The sequence below is a fragment of the Beta vulgaris genome, chromosome 7, assembly GCF_026745355.1.
Source record: "Beta vulgaris subsp. vulgaris cultivar EL10 chromosome 7, EL10.2, whole genome shotgun sequence".
Lineage (NCBI taxonomy): Eukaryota > Viridiplantae > Streptophyta > Magnoliopsida > Caryophyllales > Amaranthaceae > Beta > Beta vulgaris.
Window position 1 is genome coordinate 25625900 of NC_079208.1, and position 22878 is coordinate 25648777.

The following is a 22878-nucleotide window of genomic DNA, read 5'->3' on the forward strand; positions in this document are numbered from 1 at the left end:
TTTATAAAAAAATTCACATTAATATGCTCTAACCTTATTTGCAATGTTTTAATTAATGAATCATTATTATAACATAATATAATCAAATCTATCAAAATATCATGTGTCATAAGCTTCATAATCAATTCATCAATATTGCTAATGTTTTGAAAAGAACGAATGTAATGGGGATAAGAGCATTCCAACGCGGCGAGTTCATGTTACCGAACGCACAATGTGGCGAGAAGTATGTGATCTTTATTATGGCGTTCCGTAACGGGATTTCACGGAACGACAAATCCAAAATCCGTACAGAACGACCATTCTGTAACGGAATGGGAGAGTTGTAATTCCATGGATGGTGGGTCTCTTCCATGCAATACCTTCAATGGGTGAGATCATGGTTGATAGATAGGGTGAAGTATTATACTTCCCCCGTTTTGTTTTAAATGAAACATTAGGTGAAATGACACTATTCATTGATCAATATTGACTCCAATTAGTGCCACTATATGAAGAAAAACATAGTCAAGTGGAATCTTGTTAGATTCGTCTCGCTGCATACTATCAAATTATGACATTTTTATATTTTTTATGTGTGTGCACAACTAAAAATATTAATGATTTAAGAAGCGCGTTGGGTTCCATGAAAAAACAAACATTTCATTTAAAACAAAACGGAGGAAGTATGAAAATTCTGCAAAGGTAACCACCGAGCCCATTGACGAAGGTGTCCATTGATAAAGGAACACAAATAAGTCTTAAGAGTTTAACAATCTCGGTTTGGCCATCACTTTGTGGGTGATAGGCTGTAGTTGGGTTATGAAACAACTCCTTCCAAAAAATGCTTGGGAACACCTTGTCCATCTCCGAGAGACCGAGACTATAGAACTTGGAAACCCGTGCAACTTAACCATTTTGTTGATGAAAAGATTGGCCATTGCTTGTTATAAAAGGATGCTTTAACCCTATGAAGTGGAAGTGGTCCACCATTACGAGCATCAAGTTGTAAGCTTGAGAACATGGCAACCCTTCGATGAAATACATTGAAATTTCATCCCGTACTTGGACTGAAATAGGAAGGGGGTGCAGTAACCCGGCTGGGTGCATATTGAAGGCCTTTTGTTGTTGGCACGTTACACATGCTCGAACATACCTCGCCACCTCTTTCGGCATCCCTACCCAATACCACTATGTGGCTAGGCGTAGGTAAGTTTTCAGCTTGCATGCCCACCTGTTGGTGTGAGTCATGGTACTCCTTAAGGAGGGGTCCTGGAATATGAGATTTTGTAGGCACCATGACACGCCCCTTGTGCAAAAATTTATTCCAAGTTGTATTTCGAGCAGTAGAGAACCCCTGATAAATCTGCCCTTCCTCTGAAATTTCCTTTTTTATGCGTTGTATGAAGTCATCCTTCTCAAATCCCTTGTTCAATTTGACTCCAAGGAGTGCCACAACCACTCTCCAAGTTACCCAACTCCTCTCGATGAACCTTGTAGACATGGCATCGGCGACTTTGTTGGAAACTCTGGGTTGTATTGGATGGCAAACTCGAAGCCTATGAGTTTACCCAGCCACCATTGGTACTCCGCCCCTACACTTTGTTCAATAAGGAACTTAAAGCTCTTTTCATCAGAAGGAATCTCCTCCACGTCAAGTAGTGACGCCATTTTTGTACCACAAACACAATGGCATACACTCCTCATAAGTACTTGAGGCGAGCTCTAACCCGAAGAGTGTGGCTGTAAAATGCCATTGGGTGCACCGAACCCATGATCTATGACTCGAGGCGTCCGTTTCAAGGATAAAAAGTTGTTAAAAATTCGGCAAAGCAAGGACCGGGCCGTGTTCATTGCCTTTTTTAGGTTTTTGAAGACATATTTGGCTTCCTTTTGCTAAACAAAACAATCCTTTAGTTGTGCTGACAATATCTTGGCATGATTTGCAACGAGTTTGCGGTAATACCCATTGAGTCCAAGGAAACCCTTAATTTATGAAGGTTCTTAGGTTGGGGCCACTTAAGTATACTTTGAACTTTCTCCCTGGCCACCCTTGTTGCAGAAATAATGTGACCCAATTATGCCACCCTACTCTTTCCAATTTCACATTTTCCCCCATTTGCATATAACTCATCTTGGGCTAAAGTTTGTAGCACCACATTCAAATGTTCACAATGTGTTTCCATCACAACTATACACAAAAATATCGTCGAAGAAAACTAAAACGAACTTGCGTAAAAAGGGTTTGAATACCTCGTTTCTAAGTGATTGAAAGGTAGTCAGGGAATTAGTAAGTCAAATGGCATGACGCGGAACTCTTAGTGGCCCTCGTGGGTCCGGAAAGCCATTTTAGAGACATTCTCCTCCTTTACCTAAATTCGTTGATACACATAATTGGGATCGAGTTTGGAAAACATCGAGCCATGAATTTCATCCAATAATTCTTCGAAATTGGATACTTGTCGGGGACCGTTTCCCGGTTAAGGCTAATCCACACAAAACTCCACAATCCATCCTTCTTCTTTACCAACATGTCCCGGATGAGTCTCTTTATCTCATTCTTATGATCTTGTGGATAGTGGTAGGGCCTCACAAAGATGGGATCTTGCCCTTGTTTCAGTAAGATAGAATGCTCCATGCCTATTGTGGGTGGCATGCCATCGAGAGGTGGAAGACCTGCTTATATTAGGCGATTATGGGTCAAAAGAATGCTGGAACTTGCATCCCAGTATCTCGGTCTCTTTCTTCGTCACTCTGAACTTGTTTGAGTTCGATTAAGAACCCTCCCTCTTCTTTTTGTAGGTACCTAACCATGGCTCGCAGCGTTCAAGTTAGGGGTCCCTTTGCAATGTTACCATCTTGTCTCCTATTTTAATTCTCATACTTGTTGCTTCCAATTGGTCAAAAAATGAGGTTGAAGTTAACTGAGTTTGAGAGGTAAGAAATCCTCACAAATTTTCTCTCCTAAAACCTCTAACTTTAACGCCTTGCACCGCGTAACTCCATGAATCGCCTCCCTGTTCCGTGAGACACCCCAAAGCCTTTACTCAAACTTATGGGCACATGTAGCTCCTCCACGGTGGCAAGGGATACAAATTTGTGGGTGGCATTGGGATCCACCATCACCACCAATTTTCTTCCGTTCAATATCTCCACCATCTTCATAGTCTTTGGGTTCGAGAACCTAGAGTTTAGAGAGATTGCCAGTGAGGTAGGCTTGAGCTCCGTCAGATTTACTACCTCCGCCTCAGTTTCCCCCGTTTCTCCCTCCTCTTCCTCTTGTGCTACCAGGTTATTTAGCTCACGACACCAACATCGGTGGCTAGTCGACCACTTGTCGTCACATCGTAAGCATAACCCCTTCTTTCGCTTATCTAGTAACTCCTTGTAGTTAATCACCTAATTTCTGGGTGGGTGGTGTTTTGGCTAGTGAGTGGTAAGTGGTGGTCGTGTTTCTGGGAGTGTTTAGGTTTGTGTTGAATCTAGGTTTGGGTCCCTTTATTTCGAGAGGAAGGGTTGTGATAATTGGACTTGGGCCCTTTTTTTGTTTGGCTCCTATTCGGTGGCCCAGAGTGAGTATTATTACCGTCTTTAAATATGATTGTTCAGAATTATGCGTCAAGTATTTTGTTTGGCTTCTATTCGGTAGCCCAAGCCCAGGATGTGAACATACTATTCTTGTGCAGAATTATATTTCAATCTTCGAGTATGATTGTAGATGAATACTTTTATTTTTTTCTAAATTAATAAATATAATAATAAGAAGAATCTGGGAAATTGTTTCAAGAGGTTTTGGAAAATTCTCATATGAATCTCATACTTTTCAAATCACTGAGCAATGTCCTTATAAAATTACTCCCTAAGTTTGAAGTCAATATTTTGCCTAGCGCCTAATTACGGTATGTTCTATTTAACTTATCTTAATGTATTTGAACTTTTCGGAATTTATGTTCAAGTCTTATTGGAAGTTGAAACTTTTCTAATATATTTAAACTTATTTTTCTTTATTTTTTCTTTAATAATTCAAAATTAGATGAATAAAACACCTCCTGAAATTAGGACGCGAAGAAAAGAAAGGAAGGAGGTAAGTCACTAAGTTGTATTTTCTAAAATTAGGCACTACCACTAGGAGTTTGGTCAATATGGAGAGGAAATTGTGATATGAGGGTTACCCAAGGTTAATCTGAGCACCTTGCCTAACCTCAAGGTTCTCATAATATTTTCCAAAGAATTATAATCGATAATTATGATAATAAAACAATAGAATAATAATAAAATTTTCCATCTATAAAGGCCAAATTATATTTTTTCAGATTGGGGCTAATGAGTGGAGATAAGTTTAGTTATGGGCCAAAATGTTCGGAGGAATAGGTGATAGCTCAGTGGAGTACATCCCGAATTCTTGGACAATGTCTTGGGTTCGAATCCTCATCCCAATAATATGTTAGGGGACCGATTGATCTTCAAACCGACCTTTTCTTTCTATCAACGAATTAAATTAAGCTTAGTGGTGCATCTTTTTCGTAAAATGGAAGTTCAGATAAGGTTTTATTGGGTAAAAGATGAATGAAATCATGAATACCATAGAATATTTTCTTTCTCCTAATATCTTTCATTAATGAATTAAAGGCTTCTTAAGGACTTCAGACATATTTTGAAGACACCAGTAGGAGGAAGTATGCACCAAAACACTGATACAGGGCTACCTCTGAATTAATGTAGTATCTGTTCCAACTTTGGCAATATATGAGTGTCAGATCAATCCAACCATTTGATTAGTACGTCGTATTTTTACCCTGTACGTATGAACGATTTTACCCTAGCTTGCATCTAATAAGTTAGATATTTACTTGACTACAGGTCATGGACTTACGTTCGAGCGTCAAGACTCAAACATATTATTACAAGTATTTTTGGGATATAGTGAAAGATCAAGCATCTATATCCATGTCCATTGTTGTTTATTGACACAATTCTTTGAGGTGAAAGAAATTATTTACTAAGTTACAACATGCACTTATACAAATTATACTTCTATATATGAATTATACGTCTATTTGGTTATTCTGATCAAGAGTTGCACACCTGGAACAATTGTGTCTCACATGATTATCTGAAGTCAAGACTGGTATCATGGTTGCTGAGAAAAACATGTAGAGTAGTGTAGATTTTTATCAAGAAGAATTGCCTTTTAGTATAGTGAAGGTCGATTATAGTGTAATGTAGCAAATTGCGATTACACAAATGCTGATTCCCGTTTTTGTGTTGTCATCAAGAGTTAGGATTGAAATCATGATCTGGTACAGTAGCTTTCTAACCTTTTGGTTTGTGATTCACATTCACTTGTTGGTTTTATATAATATATACAAATAATAGACTGGATCTTTATTCACGCAAAGAATTAGAACAGGCGCTCGTCACAGCTGAAAGTGATTACGTTAGGTTTAGTGGGCATAGTTGAACTCGTTTTGGATAATAGGGTAGATCCTTATTTACACATGAAACAGTAGAAAACAACTGAAACTGATCATTCTTTACCTCATATGCTAAAACAAAGGTTTAGAAAGTTCTTATGGTTTATCTACTGAGCTGATGTTCTATTCCAAACCCATATGGCTCCTGCTTCTATGAGCAGAGGCACCAGCTTTCCTTGGACTTGGAGGCTAAGCACTTCATTAGACCCACCCACAAACTTATGGCCAATAAAAATAGCTGGCACACTTGGCTTATTTCCCATGCTAAGAAGGCTTTTTTCGATTTCTTTCCCGTTTGGAATTTCATCGAGCTCATAAACAGTTGTGTTAGCTCCATAGCTGCTCATAAGATGCTTCATCGAATGTGAAACACAGCATGAGCTTTTACTGAAGATTACTAAAGGCTTTTCATTCACTAGCTGCCTCACAGCATCCATTGCCAGAAATTATATCTTAAACTTGGAAATTTATGGATGTTGATGTTTGTTTTAGGAATTATAATTGGGATTTGCTTTGCAGAACTTGTGTTAGCTAAAAGGTCTATTTATAGCTGCTTTTTTAGGAAGTGATCTGAGATAGAGCTCTATTAACTGTTCAGGATTATTCCGAATAATTGTCCGTTGGTATTTTCAGATATTATGTGTGATTCATATTCCTCAACTAGCATTTTTCTGTGCTTTACATATGCTTGAAAAATCAATTAGGAATGTTGCGATGGTAACACGTAATGCTTTCTGGAAAAGTTTTTTGTGTATTTTCGGTGTGGGCGAGATTTCACTTTTACTTATTTTGCAAAGTGTTGTTCTTCAGAAGCTGAGAATTTCCTCACTTCAGAATAGATTCCAGAAATGACCTTTCAGTTCCAATTGTTCCAGATTTCTTGAACTATGGGGAAACTAGAAGCTGCTTCCTCCCTTTCTTCATCTCTGACTTTTAGTTCAATATTATAGAGTTGTTTGTGCTACAGCTGTTTGGTGGAATTTGATGAGGTGGATAAAACAGTTGAGGTTTATCCAGAATGTTGAAACTTTTCCTTCTGAACTTTCTGCTCCGGAACAGTGATAGATTGATACCCAGAAAAATTGACCGCCGAGAAATCTGAAGCTGATAAAATCTGATAAGTCAAGAGCTGTTTCGATGCCGTTTCGGATTGAAGATCAGACATTCGATGAAAGGGGAAAAATATCCTTAAATTCTTGCATAATCATTGCTTCAAGTTGAACAAAATGATCAGATTCGGAAGACTATTGAAAATGCTCTCACGCAAATACAACGTGCTTAGGTGCATCTTTATCATTGTTTGTCTCTCATCCTACATTTTCTTAGTGCATATAACAGTGGATTAGGCATTAATTTCTTACTCATCTCAAATTCTATACTTGGAAAATGTTGCTTCATGATAGCCAAAAGAAAGTTGCATCAGTTGATATTACCTCCTACCCCTCTTTTTTTGTTTACTTTTGACAGATCTTTGGAAATTAAGTAGTTCATCTTAAGGTGTAATGCTACCTGCAACCATCACATATAACTGCACCTTGCATTTTAATTAACTTTTGATAATTATGATATATGTGCATCACTTCATAACACAAGTATCAGTGTCATCTTCCTGTGGTTAGCAAGAGGGATTCAATGCATAAGTTGTATGAGAATTGAGAAAAATCTACAGATGCTACGAGAATATAGCATCAGACTCGGATATTTTTGTCCGACAAGTTTGCATGTTAAGTCTTAACTTGGGTATTTTGTGAAATAATTGCATGATTTTTGCCCAAAACTAAGTGTTAATTGGGTCGATAACTTTGTCAAAGAAGGAACTGATACCGCCATACAGGTACTTGAGGTAAATCTAAGAGTCCAGACTTTAGATAAATCAATGCTACTGTTTTTCATTATCTGCATTCTCAAATACATTTCTCCCCTTGTCTAAGGTCTATCATCTATATGGAATGTACATATATACATATGTGATGTGTTCACAAATCAATACAGATTGTCAAGATGATGCCGAATCTTGAGTAATTGGCACATAGCCAGATTTGTTAGTGTCCAAAAAAGGCATAGTTGTGAGTATTGATGATTGAGCTACTACGCTATCATATTACACTGCATCATACGCAGCTCAATAGCAAGCGAAGGGCTGATTCTTTTGGCCACTTGGATCTGTCAAATCTGAAAGATGATCCCTTATCCACAAACCAACCACTTAAATTTTCATGTTTACATTTGCATATGCTTTTCTTAGTGTGGTGTTCTTTTTATCTTTCTTTGTTGGTTATTCTTTCTTTTAGCCTTTAAGACTTGTAAATATTATATTGAATGCTTAATCTTTCTTTTTCAAGCACACATGACTGATTACACTTTGTTTCTGCAGTAAAAACTCAAAAGATTTGCTTCTCTTGTTGGTTAGCGCTAACAGTTCATATTACATGATAAATTTCGTTAGATTCTTTTCTTTTGTAGCAGATTGAAGATTTCCATATTTTCATTATTTGTCCAATGGTTTCCTGCTTAACAAAATTTCACCCTTTTTTTCCTAGAAAGAAGACTTGTTTGCCACAAACTTGCGAAATTGGTCTATCTTGAGTGAGATAATAGCAATAAATCTAATTTTCATTTCCATTTATAAAGAATTTAGGGAACAGTTTTGTTTTTGTGAACTACGATAGGTTGAGTTGCAGGGAAAAGAAGAGAAAAAGTACTCAAATAGATTGTTCATGGTGGTAGTGTACTAGTGTGGTGGTGTGGAGCAGTGTAAATAACATTTACCTTTCACACGTAATATCTTGTTGTATATTCCACACTTGCTTATCATAAAGCATATTGTTTTGTCTATTCTAAGAGCATGAGTAATGGGTGGGTTGATTTTTGTTGGTCTTTGAGTTTTTTTCTTTCTCTCTCCTTTCATCCTTCTTACACCTCACATCCTACTAAAATTCCCGCCAACTTATCTTTTTTTTCTCACAATGGTTTGGTTGGTCTTAGAGCAACTCTAATGGTAGAGCAAAATGAAAATTGGCTTAGAGTGCCACATAGATTTATCTAGCTAACTTTGACTTAAGCCAAAATTCCTCCAATGGTTAGCCAACATGAGTAGGTCCCACTTGAAGTAAGATAGTTTGTTTTTTTAGAGAAGAGTATAGAAATTGTTCACCAAAATTTTCACATGGGCTCACAACTTTAGCTCAAGCAAATTGGCTTAGTTAAGCTACATTGGCTAGCAAGTGAAATTTTAGCTACTCACTCCAATGGTTGGGCTAGTTGCTTAACGTTTATTTATTTGCTAGCAAGTCTCTAAGAGCATCATTAACCATGAGTGAAAAACAAGAATCATGAGATGATTGAAAAAAAAACAGGGTCTTAATCATGATTGGAAAAAGATCATGTGTTGAATGGGAGTGATTGGGGCAAAAAAACGGGATGGGGTGAGTGAAATGGTGATCAGGCGTGGGAGTGGGACCCACTGCCTGGTCAGCATTCCACTAATTTTTTTTGCCTCACCCAGCAGCAAAACGCTGCGTTTTGCTGCTGGGTGAGGCAAAAAAGAGAAGCCCGTTGACACGCTGCAGCTGGCAGCTGAAACGCGTGTCAGCGCCAACTGCAGCGTGACATTTGTCACCCACGCCAAATGTCAGCTTCTTATTGGTTTTTTAAAATATAACCGTTGTAAATTTTACAACGGTTATATTTTAAAAAATATAAATCAAAAAAAAAAATACCAACGGCTCTATTTTTTCGAGATCTATAAATAGAGACCCATTTTGCTATATTTTGGGCACATTTAATTTTCTCCATCTTCACTAAATTTCTTCTCTTTGTTCTAACTCTTCTTCCATTGCTCTTTATTTTCAAATTCTTATAATTATGGATCCTAATCACCCTAATTATATAAGAAATCCACCCTGATGCATATGCATCTAGCTGCTCTAAGCTAACCAATCCGGAATTTTTAATAAGTTTATTTAATTATTGGTTATGGTTAGTTTTGAGAATAAAAAAGATTGTCAAGGGCTTAATTTGCTCTAATCCAGGTGGTAATAAGCAAGAACAAGCACGGTTTTCCCTAAAACTCTTCTTAAGCATCTTAATTAGGCTAATCTCCTTTTAAGAAAAATTAATTAGTACAAATGATACCTTAATTATCATTAAGTATTGATAATTAAGTTTAGTTGGTGATTAATTAGCTTAATTAGGTTGATTAGTTAAGTTAATCATGTTTAGAGCTAAGCTAGCTTATTTTCCTTGTAATCCGATTATGTTATAGCTTAAGGAGATGTATTTTGCTGAAATTCCAAGCCACCTCAAGCTTGTTGATGATCTCATGGATGAGTAGAAGGGCCATGTGAAGTTCACATGGGCAAAGAAGCACCAACAAATGAGAGGAGAGAACTTCATGGCAAGGTATACCAAGCTGCCTTTCACACGTCCAGCAGCTTCATTTTGTTCTGCTTTGGGCAGCCACTTTCCGTCATCATCTTGGGGCGTGTGACCTATGGTTGGAAAGATCTTCAAGTGTAGGAAACCCTCCAATTGGTTTCATGACAAAATTCGCATCCAATCAAAAGTTATAGCCAAAGGAATGGAGAAAGGTCTTTCTGTCCGAGATTCCAGCAGCTTGATCATCTTTTAGGATATTTTAAATATATTTATACTTCTTATTTATATGTGATTTTTGGATATGTTGTACTATAAATAGTTTACTAATAGGATGTTAAATTTAAGCCTTGTTGAATGAAAATTGAGAGAGTTATCTCTTTTAGAAAACAGTTGCGTTTTCTGCCCAAAACCGGGATGGTTTTGTTTATCTTCTAAATCTTTGATTGTATGCTCGTCTTTCATTGAATTGAGAGCTAAACTTCAAAGTAGGTTGAATAATAAGTTTTTTCACCTTATTATTACCTTTGTTTGGTGGTTATTTGGGTTGTGTAAGAGGTGGTTGTTCGTTCATTCGAACCGGTTAGATACATTGTTCTTATCCTTTGTTCTTTGTCAATTCGAATGCTCTTGTTCTCTTAATCAATGTGCATCATTTGGTATCAGAGCTAATGGTTGTTTAAGAGCATTCAAATCATCCCATAAACATCCAAAAAACACTCCTTAAACCCAAACACAAAACCTTAAACACAAAACTACCAGAAATTTAACTCGAAAGTTTGAGGCTATATCTGATTCATTTCTTTGAGTTTTTAGACGTATGATATGTTATTTTGGGGGTTCAAGAAGTGATTTATATGATGGTAAATTTTGAGGCTCATCGGAGTTGATTTGCTATTAATCTGGGTTGTTTTTCTTAAGAGGTCCAAAACTGACGAAATTTTTTGAGTTGTTCTAGTTCTTAAGCCATGAGTGCCTTATACCAGAACCACGAAAACACTCTAATTCCTAAATTTGATGGTTCTCTTTGTCCATCCAAATTTCAGAAATGGCTTCACCAAGTTGATAAAGTTTATGAATGGTATGATCTTTCCGATTATGTTTTGATTGAACTAATCAAATTTTCTTTTAGAAAACATGCTTTAGAATGGTGGGAACACTTAAAGGCCAAGAGAAGAAGAGATGGAAAACAGAAGATAAGCACTTGGAGTAAGTTGAGAAGCGAACTCAAGAAGGAGTTTTTATCATGTTCTTATCAATTGGGTTGTATATGTAATTCATGTACAAGAGAAAAACTCGATTTTTGTACTCAACAGCTTCAAAAGAGTATTTGTCAACTTTAAGCTATAAAAGAAGATCTCCATCAACTTCAACAACCTTTTAGAGACAATGAAATTGAAGTAACCAAAGAAATCATCCCTAATGAAGAAACAACAATGGAGGCCGAATTCATAGTGGAAGAAAAGGAGGAAGTGGTCTCTTGTGAAGCAAAGGAAGCCACAATGATAGTGGAACTAGTAGAAGCACAACAACTCAAAAATGAAGATCAAGAATTGGAAGAAGATTTCATATTTCTTATAATATTATCTGAAAAATCTTGTTTTGCAGGTTTACCAAGGAAAGTTAAAAACTTTGACACAATTTTTGAACCTCTTCCAAGTTGGTTTATCCACACTTTTGGAGTTGAAGAAAATATTGAAGATGAAAGGGGACAAGAAGAGGAGATTGTTGGTGAAAGTTCAAGCTTTCGATGTCCAAAAAGCACTTACAAGATTCGAGGACGAATCTTCTTTCAAGAAGGGGAGTATGATGCATATGCATCTAGCTGCTCTAAGCTAACCAATCCAAAGTTTTTAATAAGTTTATTTAATTATTGGTTATAGTTAGTTTTGAGAATAAAAAAGGTTTTCAAGGGCTTAATTTGCTCTAATCCAGGTGGTAATAAGCAAGAACAAGCACGATTTTCCCTAAAACTCTTCTTAAGCATCTTAATTAGGCTAATCTTTTGCTAATCTCCTTTTAAGCAAAATTAATTAGTACAAATGATACCTTAATTATCATTAAGTATTGATAATCAAGTTTAGTTAGTGATTAATTAGCTTAATTAGGTTGATTAGTTAAGTTAATCATGTTTAGAGCTAAGCTAGCTTATTTTCCTTGTAATCCGATTATGTTATAGCTTAAGGAGAGTTATCTCTTTTAGAAAACAGTTGCGTTTTCTGCCCAAAACCGGGATGGTTTTGTTTATCTTCTAAATCTTTGATTGTATGCTCGTCTTTCATTGAATTGAGAGCTAAAAGGTTGAATAATAAGTTGTTTCACCTTATTATTACCTTTGTTTGGTGGTTATTTGGGTTGTGTAAGAGGTGGTTGTTCGTTCATTCGAACCAGTTAGATACATTGTTCTTATCCTTTGTTCTTTTTCATTTCGAATGCTCTCATATGCTTAATTAATATGTATCAAACCCAAAATCGCTCAAAAAACCAAATGCCTAGGCAACAAAATCGCTTAATTAGCTCTCAAAATCAGTCAAATTATCACCAACCTTCTCAAAATCAATCAAAATATCGTCAACCCTCTTAGATAAATACCAATCAAAGGGGAGAAAATTCTCAAATTGCTTCTCCTCAATATGATAACCTCTACAATGAATCTCCATCTGAAAATGCCAACCTTTCATATCGTCAACTTGATCCTAATTATGGATTTTCTCTATACCAAGAAGATGCATCTCCGAACAATGATGTTGATGATGATGGTGGTGAATACGAAGAAGGTGGTGATGGTTTTGGTCAATACCATCAAGATGATGATTCTGATGATGAGTTTGTTTAGGGAACTCAATCATTTTCGCAATTACTATCAGGTAATCAGTCTCAGCAACCACCGCAAAGACAAACCGTTCAATCACAAAACCCACTTATCCCAACAACAAGTTCATGTGGTAAGAGGGTTTGGGATCAAGTAACCAAAGAAATCATCCCTAATGAAGAAACAACAATGGAGGCCGAATTCATAGTGGAAGAAAAGGAGGAAGTGGTCTCTTGTGAAGCAAAGGAAGCCACAATGATAGTGGAACTAGTAGAAGCACAACAACTCAAAAATGAAGATCAAGAATTGGAAGAAGATTTCATATTTCTTATAATATTATCTGAAAAATCTTGTTTTGCAGGTTTACCAAGGAAAGTTAAAAACTTTGACACAATTTTTGAACCTCTTCCAAGTTGGTTTATCCACATTTTGGAGTTGAAGAAAATATTGAAGATGAAAGGGGACAGAAGAGGAGATTGTTGGTGAAAGTTCAAGCTTTCGATGTCCAAAAAGCACTTACAAGATTCGAGGACGAATCTTCTTTCAAGAAGGGGAGTATGATGCATATGCATCTAGCTGCTCTAAGCTAACCAATCCAAAGTTTTTAATAAGTTTATTTAATTATTGGTTATAGTTAGTTTTGAGAATAAAAAAGGTTTTCAAGGGCTTAATTTGCTCTAATCCAGGTGGTAATAAGCAAGAACAAGCACGATTTTCCCTAAAACTCTTCTTAAGCATCTTAATTAGGCTAATCTTTTGCTAATCTCCTTTTAAGCAAAATTAATTAGTACAAATGATACCTTAATTATCATTAAGTATTGATAATCAAGTTTAGTTAGTGATTAATTAGCTTAATTAGGTTGATTAGTTAAGTTAATCATGTTTAGAGCTAAGCTAGCTTATTTTCCTTGTAATCCGATTATGTTATAGCTTAAGGAGATGTATTTTGCTGAAATTCCAAGCCACCTCAAGCTTGTTGATGATCTCATGGATGAGTAGAAGGGCCATGTGAAGTTCACATGGGCAAAGAAGCACCAACAAATGAGAGGAGAGAACTTCATGGCAAGGTATACCAAGCTGCCTTTCACACGTCCAGCAGCTTCATTTTGTTCTGCTTTGGGCAGCCACTTTCCGTCATCATCTTGGGGCGTGTGACCTATGGTTGGAAAGATCTTCAAGTGTAGGAAACCATCCAATTGGTTTCATGACAAAATTCGCATCCAATCAAAAGTTATAGCCAAAGGAATGGAGAAAGGTCTTTCTGTCCGAGATTCCAGCAGCTTGATCATCTTTTAGGATATTTTAAATATATTTATACTTCTTATTTCTATGTGATTTTTGGATATGTTGTACTATAAATAGTTTACTAATATGATGTTAAATTTAAGCCTTGTTGAATGAAAATTGAGAGAGTTATCTCTTTTAGAAAACAGTTGCGTTTTCTGCCCAAAACCGGGATGGTTTTGTTTATCTTCTAAATCTTTGATTGTATGCTCGTCTTTCATTGAATTGAGAGCTAAAAGGTTGAATAATAAGTTGTTTCACCTTATTATTACCTTTGTTTGGTGGTTATTTGGGTTGTGTAAGAGGTGGTTGTTCGTTCATTCGAACCGGTTAGATACATTGTTCTTATCCTTTGTTCTTTTTCATTTCGAATGCTCTCATATGCTTAATTAATATGTATCAAACCCCAAAATCGCTCAAAAAACCAAATGCCTAGGCAACAAAATCGCTTAATTAGCTCTCAAAATCAGTCAAATTATCACCAACCTTCTCAAAATCAATCAAAATATCGTCAACCCTCTTAGATAAATACCAATCAAAGGGGAGAAAATTCTCAAATTGCTTCTCCTCAATATGATAACCTCTACAATGAATCTCCATCTGAAAATGCCAACCTTTCATATCGTCAACTTGATCCTAATTATGGATTTTCTCTATACCAAGAAGATGCATCTCCGAACAATGATGTTGATGATGATGGTGGTGAATACGAAGAAGGTGGTGATGGTTTTGGTCAATACCATCAAGATGATGATTCTGATGATGATTTGTTTAGGGAACTCAATCATTTTCGCAATTACTATCAGGTAATCAGTCTCAGCAACCACCGCAAAGACAAACCGTTCAATCACAAAACCCACTTATCCCAACAACAAGTTCATGTGGTAAGAGGGTTTGGGATCAAGTTGAAGATGAACTCCTGGTCTCCGCATTTATGAACACTTCTCTTGATAAGGTGAGTGTGACGTACCAAAAGTAAAATGTCTTCTGGGGAAAAGTTTGGGAAGCTTTCGAGGAAGGAAGAATAGCAAACCCAACAGGATTTGCTCCAAGAAATGCTGATATGGTGAAAGGTCGTTGGAGTAGACTTGCTCCACGGGTTTTAAGGTGGGCTGCATTTTATGATGAAGCTCTTGCAAGAAAGAAGAGTGGTCAAAACGATGATGATGTTCTAAGAGAAGCTCATGCATTGCATCGTAGGAAAAATGGTAGGTTCATCCTCGAACATGCTTGGAAAATGTTGAGGAAGTTTCGGAAATGGAGGTCAATAGTTATAAAATCAATGGAAATTCCACGTGGTCGCCCCAAAGATCCATAAGAAAATGTTGATTCACCTGGAAGCGGAGGAAGCGGTAAGAGGACAATAGTTGATGGAAGCGACTCAATGCCCGAGACACCTACTAGTGCTGATGGAGGTGAAGTGGACCCACGTCCCTATGGTACTAAGAAAGTGAAGTCTAAGCTCAAAGGGGTGGCTGGTCAGACAATTGAGTGTTTTGCTACATTCAATGAAAGGCTTCGGATCCATTCAGAGAGTAGGAGTGTAGATGTTGAGAGAGAAGACAGAAAGATGGAGGTTCAAGCAAGGAAGGTTGCTGCAAAGGAGGCAGAAATAGCGTTGCAAACCAGGATGCAGAAAGTGCAAGAGTATCATAAGAACATGGATTTGCTACAAGCATTGTATGCAAAGGAGAATCGAACAACATTAGAGGAGGGTGTGATTGAGACACTAACAACATGGTTGACGAATAATCCAATTTTTCAGTGATTTAGTTTAAATTTTAGTTTATGTTTTAGTTTATATTTTAGTTTATGTTTTAGTTTAAATTTTAGTTTATGTTTTAGTTTAAATTTGTATGTTTAAGTTCACTTAATAAAAAAAAAGGTTTTAAAAATGTACTTGTGTTAATTTTAAGCTTTACTTATTATATGAATTGACATATGAATACAACTTTTTACATGATTGTACTATTTTTTACATTATTGTTCTACTTTCAACATTATTGTACTGATGATAGCACTATTGTTTTACTTTTTACATTATTGTTCTGCTTTTAACATTATTGTACTGCTTTTATGTATTATTGTACTACTTTTTCACATTATTGTTCTGCTTTTAACATTATTGTACTGTTTTTCACATTATTGTTCTGCTTTTAACATTATTGTACTGCTTTTAACATTATTGTACTGCATTTATGTATTATTATTCTACTTTTTACATTATTGTACTGCAATCTCGGTTTGCTATTGTTCGTAAACCATCCCTCACATGGGATGAGGAAATTCTCAGTGACATCATGTTGTCTTGCATTATCATGCACAACATGATTGTGGAAGATGAACGAGATACATAGGCACACTACGCAGTTACTATCGAATTCAATACCAACACAAGTAATAATGGGGATGAATTTGAATATTATCATGATCGGATCGTAGATATCAACCAGTACATGGCCAATAGAGATGCAATTGAAGATCAATATGTGCATCATTCCTTGAAACTTGATTTGGTTGCCAATATATGGCAGAAATTTGGTGGGAATGCTAATTAAGAGCATTTTATGTATTTCTTTCTTAATTAAGTTTTATGTTTTTCGCTCTTAGTTAAGTTTTACGTACTTTTTTTCTTAATTAAGTCTGTAATTGTCGCACCAATGTAGCATTTTATGTATTTCGTTCTTAAAATTATATTAAAAATGCTAATTGTGTCTCATATCATTAAAAACGCTAACTAATTTCGTATTTAATTACTTAATGAAAACGCTAATTACATATGCTACGTATTAATAAAAGCTAATTATGTAGATAACTTAATTATTAAAATGATAATTATAATTTTAAATTTATTAATTTAATTAATTAATAATAAATAATTTTAAATTTATTAATTTAATTAATTAATAATAAAACGCTAACTACTTCATATCATTAAAAAGTAAATAATAAAAGTATTGTATGATGGTGGTTGGGTGATGAGAGAGAAAAAGTAGTTGGGTGGGGTCAAAAAGTAAGAGAGATAGGAAAAAGTAGTTGGGATGATTGAAAAATGGTTCATGGTTAAGGAGATGAGTGGGAATTGATTGTGGGATGTTATTTTTTAGAGAGAGAAAGTTAGAAAGAGAGTAGGATGATTGAGTTTTACTCATGAGTAATGGTGCTCTAAATGTTCACCATTGGAGTTGCTCTTATTTGGTTTTTCTATTTCTCTCTCATACATTTACTATACCTCATCATGTAATCTCTCTCCTACCCCCATGTTTATTATGAAATAGATGATTTGAATTAATAAAAACTAATTAGATTGCGTTAAATTAGATTACGTTTAATTAAATTACGTTTGATTAAATTACATTATTGGCTTAGTATGAGTAATTGTAGATAGAAGAGAGTAATTAAAAAAATAAGTTGGGAAGAAGTGTGGTAAAATATATGAAATTTGGACTCATTTTATAGATAAAATTATTTTATCGTCGTGACCGTAATTATTTTTAAATAATTATTAGCTGATTTTTTTATATTAACGTTACAATTTTATTACATTGAAATGTTGTTAACAAAATCAGCACAAGAAGCCCATAAATCTGCACAAGTAATGTACGTGGAAGCCCCTACTTGTTGTTCAGTGGGCCTTTGACACGCGTCAGGGCCACTGACAGCAAGCGCTAGCCTTGGGCCCATCAATTTGTTGAGTTGTGCGTTTCACATCTCTCATCCGTCTCTCTTTCTTCCTTTTTTCTTCCAAGCGTTACGTTCAACCTGGGCCCACCAGTATTTTCTCGCCAGTTGCTTCGCCACATGGCTGTTTGTCATTCATCTTGTGCACGCCATCCGAGGTGCTGTTGGTCTGGAATTCTAGACCAACCAGCTTCAAGGACCAAGTGCCCCAATGATTAAATCAATTAAAACTAGTTTTACTATTTGCTAGACCAATTAAAACTAGACCATTATAGATGCTCTAAGGAATTTGTTTTGGTAAAAACTACCATTCTTTTAGTAAGTTATTACTATCTTTCCCAAAAAAAAATTCAATTTTTAATTACCTTTATTCTTTCAAAAGTTAGATTACTACTACCTTATAATGGCTAATGTCTACCTTATAATGCTATGAAGAGTGCGACGCAAAACATCATTGCATAAGCAAAAAATATGAGCTATATGTGTCGTACCCTATTGATGTGCAACACATATAGCTCATGTGTGTTGGACCTTGAGGCCCATCCGATGCACATCGTTGCATCCAAGAGACAAAATTTGAAGCCCTATTTGCGTCGCACTTAACTAATGTGCGTTGCAAAAGGCTAATTTGCGTCAGACCCCTTGGCCCATCCGAAGCAGATCAACCCAAAAGCCCACTTAGCCCAACTCACTTTTTTTTAAACCCTAGCGCCTTTTAAATTCCTCTCGTGTCTCTTTCTTTCACTCTCAAACCCTCAAACCCTAAAAATACATGAGTAGGGTCTCTATCTCACCTTCTCACCCTCAAACCCTAAAAACACACGAGCCACGTCTCTCTCTCACCCTCAAACCCCCCTCTCTCTCTCACCCTCTCTCTCTCCTTCTCCCACTCTTAACCGCCGCGTCGCTCCCTATCTCCGTGCGCCTCAAGCGAACCGCGAACAACGAACAACGCTTATCGGCTTCTTCGTGCGCCTCCGGCGACTTTGTCTCAAAACACGTATATTCCACCGTCATGGATGAATACTCTTTCTCTCTCGTCGAAAACTACTACTAGTAGATCCAAATTTTTCGAGTTTGATATGAACGAACACTCTTTCTCTCTCACTTTGACAGGTTCAGTTTTTTTTTTTTCAATTTTTCGATCTGATTTTATAATTTTGTAGTCAACAATTTTCTGTTTTCGGATCAACAATTTCGTTTTAAATTTTTTCACTTTTTAGATCTAATTTTCTGTTTTATTTTTGGAGTTTATCGTAGTCTATTTCGTTTTTCATTATTTAGATCTAATTTTATGTTTTAATTATCAAATATGAAAATTCATTTTTTCATTTTCAGATCTGAAAAATAAAAATGTTCTAGATTCAGTTCATGCATCTGAAAATTATGGCAATCTGTTTTTACACTTTTTATATCTGATTTTTTTTTTTTGGCATTTATCCTAGTCTAGGATTTTCTTTTTAATTTTATGAAATTCTCATTTTCATTTGCACATTTGTGCTTGGTTCTTCTCGAAGTCTTCTTCGTCGGAAAATATCGGCAACTGCTTACTTTCGTCCTCAATTATTTTCATTTTAGTTTTACATTTTATTTACATTTGCAATGTAATTTGTTTATATTTAGTTTACATATTTTTGTGTCTCATTCTAAATTTTGTAATACATATTTGACATTATTAATATAAAATACGGGTTACTAATGTCTGACATTGTCTCCAAATTCTTTACCTTATTAATAATGTTCGTTTAGTTTAAGCATTAGTATATGAAAAAAAAAACTATAAAGCTGAAAAAAGACAAAATATGAAAGCTTAAAACTCATATGCGTCGCATGTTGTGTTTTATGCGACACAAATGAATGTTGATGAGAATTGGCATGGTTCAGCTGTTGGGAATTGGTCAGATTGTTTTGTTGGTACTTGGGAGAGCTATCTGTGTCGCACCTTGTGTACCGTGCGACGCAAATAGTTGTCTGCTGTCATTTGCGTAGCACCGTATGCTATGTGCGACGCAAATGGTTAAAAGATCTACGTCGTTTCTTAATACGACGCAAGTCACTTATTGGTCATTTGCGTCGAGACCTGTGCCGTCAGACCTATGTCCGACATAAATAGGGGTCCCAGGTCCGATGCAAATCAACCTTTCTCTACTAGTGTTAAATTTTTGCTCTTTATAAGCTTCCTAACAATGAGACTAAAGGCATTCTTAAAATTCCCCCAAATCCCCCCTCAACTAGGTTACAATTTATCGATTAATATGATGTGTTGCTCTGCAATCAATTGATCGAGGAATTTCGCTTGCTTGATTATTGTTACTGCCATAAATTAAAGTTGAATTTTCTCAAAATGCAAATTAAGATTCATAACATTGGGTAAATTGGGAAATTTGGAGAAGAGTGATTTACTATTTTGTTCCAAAAAGCTCAACTTTCCTTATGCTTATTAATAGCTTTGGGGTTAACCAGGCATTTTAATTGGTTAAAATGTCTTCCTCCTTTCAATCTCTTGATCTGAAGGTGAAATGCAGTTGTGATATTCCAGCATCCATTAAGAAGGCTTGGACCACTGATGATCCAAGGAGGAGATTTTTATCGTACAAATTCTATGAGCCTTGAATTGAATGGTGTAGGTGCAATTATTTTAGTGGTATGATACGGAGCAACTTCAATTCCATGGTAAAAGGTTGAAATAGATCAACTTGTCCTAGACAAACAGTTACTGATCCTTGAAGATGTTAACTTGAAGACTAAATTGACAGATGTTTGTGGCGAAACAAAAGTAGTTTAAATTGGGTGAAAGTAAGATTGAGGTGGGTGAGAGGAATCTATGGTAATAAAGATGAAGGTGGAGAGTGAAAAGAAGATAGGAAATTTCGAGTAGTTGGAAATTGAGATAAATTAAAACTTTATAGATAAAGAGTGGGTACCACAAGACAAGAAATTAGACGGCAATCGAGGTAGTAATAATCTAGCTTTTAAAACAACAAAGGTAGTTAATTTTTTTTGTTTAGAAGAAGAGTGTTTTGTTAGAAACAACCTTTTAAAACTGATATTTTGTGATGAACAACCTTATAATTTTTTTTTTTGTAAGAAACAACCTTTAAACTCTATTTTCTTGTCAGATCAAACTTATCAACCATTTTTCGACATTGACTGGATTTTTACGACATTGACTTCTTTTACCCCCCAATCTCCTCAATTTCCCTCTAGTTTATGTCTTATATACCCACCCTCTTTCAAACCTAAATAAATTATTCTCTCTCTCCCTTCTCTTGCACTTCCTTAGCATTGAAGAACAACATTGAAGTCTCTCCTCCGACAATAATCAATTAGTATCTGCAACAAGTAAGAACATTGAATCGTCTCCCTTCCCCCTTTCAGTACTTCATTTCTCTCTCTTCTCATACTGTTTATATCTCTCTTAAAAACCACCACTAGTGGAAAAAAGAAGTAGGGCTGCGCTGAAAATGGCATGTAGGGCTGCGCTTTTTGAGGACAGCCCTTTCCATAGCAGCCCTTCACTTTTCAAGTAGGGCTGCGCTAGTCCAGCGCAGCCCTTCAAGTAAGAAGGGCTGCGCTAGTTGACAAAAAGCGCAGCCCTTCAAGAAAAAAGGGCTGCGCTAGTTCTAAAAAGCGCAACCCTTTTGTGAAAAAAGGGCTGCGCCTTTTAGAACTAGCGCAGCCCTTCTTTCATAAAAGGGCAGCCCCTTCTATGAAAGAAGGGCTGCGCTTTTTGAACTAGCGCAGCCCTTCAAACATAGAAGGGCTGCGCTAGTTCAAAATAGCGCAGCCCTTCAAGTAAGAAGGGCTGCGCTAGTTTGAACTAGCGCAACCCTTCTTACATAGAAGGGCTGCACTAGTTCAATCTAGCGCAGCCCTTCTCATATATATATATATATATATTTTTTGTATATAATTCTGCACATTCACGGCCTGCATGCTTCCAGACCTGCACACACACAGCCCCCACTGCCCCCACCCCCAGCCCCCACTGCCCACCCCACTCCCCACCCCCAGCCCCACCCATTGCCCACCCCCACCCCCACCCCACTGCCCACCCACCAGCCCCACCCTGCACCCCCATCCACAGCCTACCCACCCCACCACTCCACCCCCACCCAAAACCTCCCTTGGACAAAAAAAAAGCGCAAATAAAATACGATAATATATGACAAGTGGAGAAAGGTAATAATTAACTTCTATATATTTAATAATGTAAAAAGTGTACATAGGATTGATAGAAACTTTTACATTCGGGCTAAAATCATCCTATGCAATCATCGGTAATGTGGGACGCCAACTTATCCCGAACTTCATCAATTTCTTTTTGGTGAAGTTCCTCAAACGTGGTGTGGAATTCGCATAAACCTTGCAAAACAACCAAGGAATAAACACACATATAAGAATTCATCATTTTACCGTAGTTAGTACTTCTAAAAATGACATATACCTTCCCGAAATTCAATCAAAATCAAATGCAAGCCTAAAAGTCTACACACTAGTTATAATATATCTCATATAATCATGTTCAAAGAGAATTTGGGGTTAAATCACTCCATAAGTACATTTTGGGAGCGAAAAGGCCAAAATAGGCCGGAAATGGCCTTTTCGTTCCCAAAATGCAACCAACAACAAATGAAGCCTAAAATCACATACTAGTTATATTATGCCTCATATAATCATGTTCAAAGAGAATTTGGGGTTAAATCACTTCATAAGTACATTTTGGGAGCGAAAAGGCCAAAATAGGCCAAAATAGGCGGAAATGGCCTTTTCGTTCCCGAAATGCAACCAACAACATATGCAAGCCTAAGAATCTACATACTAGTTATATTATGCCTCATATAATCATGTTCAAAAGAATTTGGGTTAAATCACTTCATAAGTACATTTTGGGAGCGAAAAGGCCAAAATAGGCCGGAAATGGCCTTTTCGTTCCCAAAATGCAACCAACAACAAATGCAAGCCTAAGAATCCACATACTAGTTATATTATGCCTCATATAATCATGTTCAAAGAGAATTTGGGGTTAAATCACTTCATAAGTACATTTTGGGAGCGAAAAGGCCAAAAAAGGCTAAAATAGGCCGGAAATGGCCTTTTCGTTCCCGAAATGCAACCAACAACATATGCAAGCCTACGAATCTACATACTAGTTATTATTATGCCTCATATAATCATGTTCAAAGAGAATTTGATGTTAAATCACTTCATAACTACATTTTGAGGCCTAAAAGGTCAAAATAGGCCGGAAATGCAACAAACAACAATTGGAAA

At 36.3% G+C, this 22878-nt stretch overlaps 1 protein-coding gene and 1 pseudogene across 1 annotated transcript; one reads left to right on the forward strand and one right to left on the reverse strand.

Annotated features, from left to right (window-relative positions):
• Positions 1-5343: 5343 nt before the first annotated feature.
• On the reverse strand, positions 5344-5985 carry LOC104899055 (monothiol glutaredoxin-S6). Its single transcript, XM_010686188.4, has one exon. The coding sequence runs from the start codon at positions 5888-5890 to the stop codon at positions 5561-5563; it is 330 nt and encodes a 109-aa protein (XP_010684490.1). The 5' UTR covers positions 5891-5985; the 3' UTR covers positions 5344-5560.
• A 6314-nt stretch (positions 5986-12299) lies between these two features.
• LOC130592158 (glutathione S-transferase T3-like) lies at positions 12300-15833 on the forward strand (annotated as a pseudogene).
• The last annotated feature ends 7045 nt before the right edge of the window (positions 15834-22878 follow it).

Coding starts and splice junctions, on each gene's coding strand:
- LOC104899055 (XM_010686188.4), bottom strand. CDS start 5,890: ATGGATGCTGTGAGGCAGCTAGTGAATGAAAAGCCTTTAGTAATCTTC.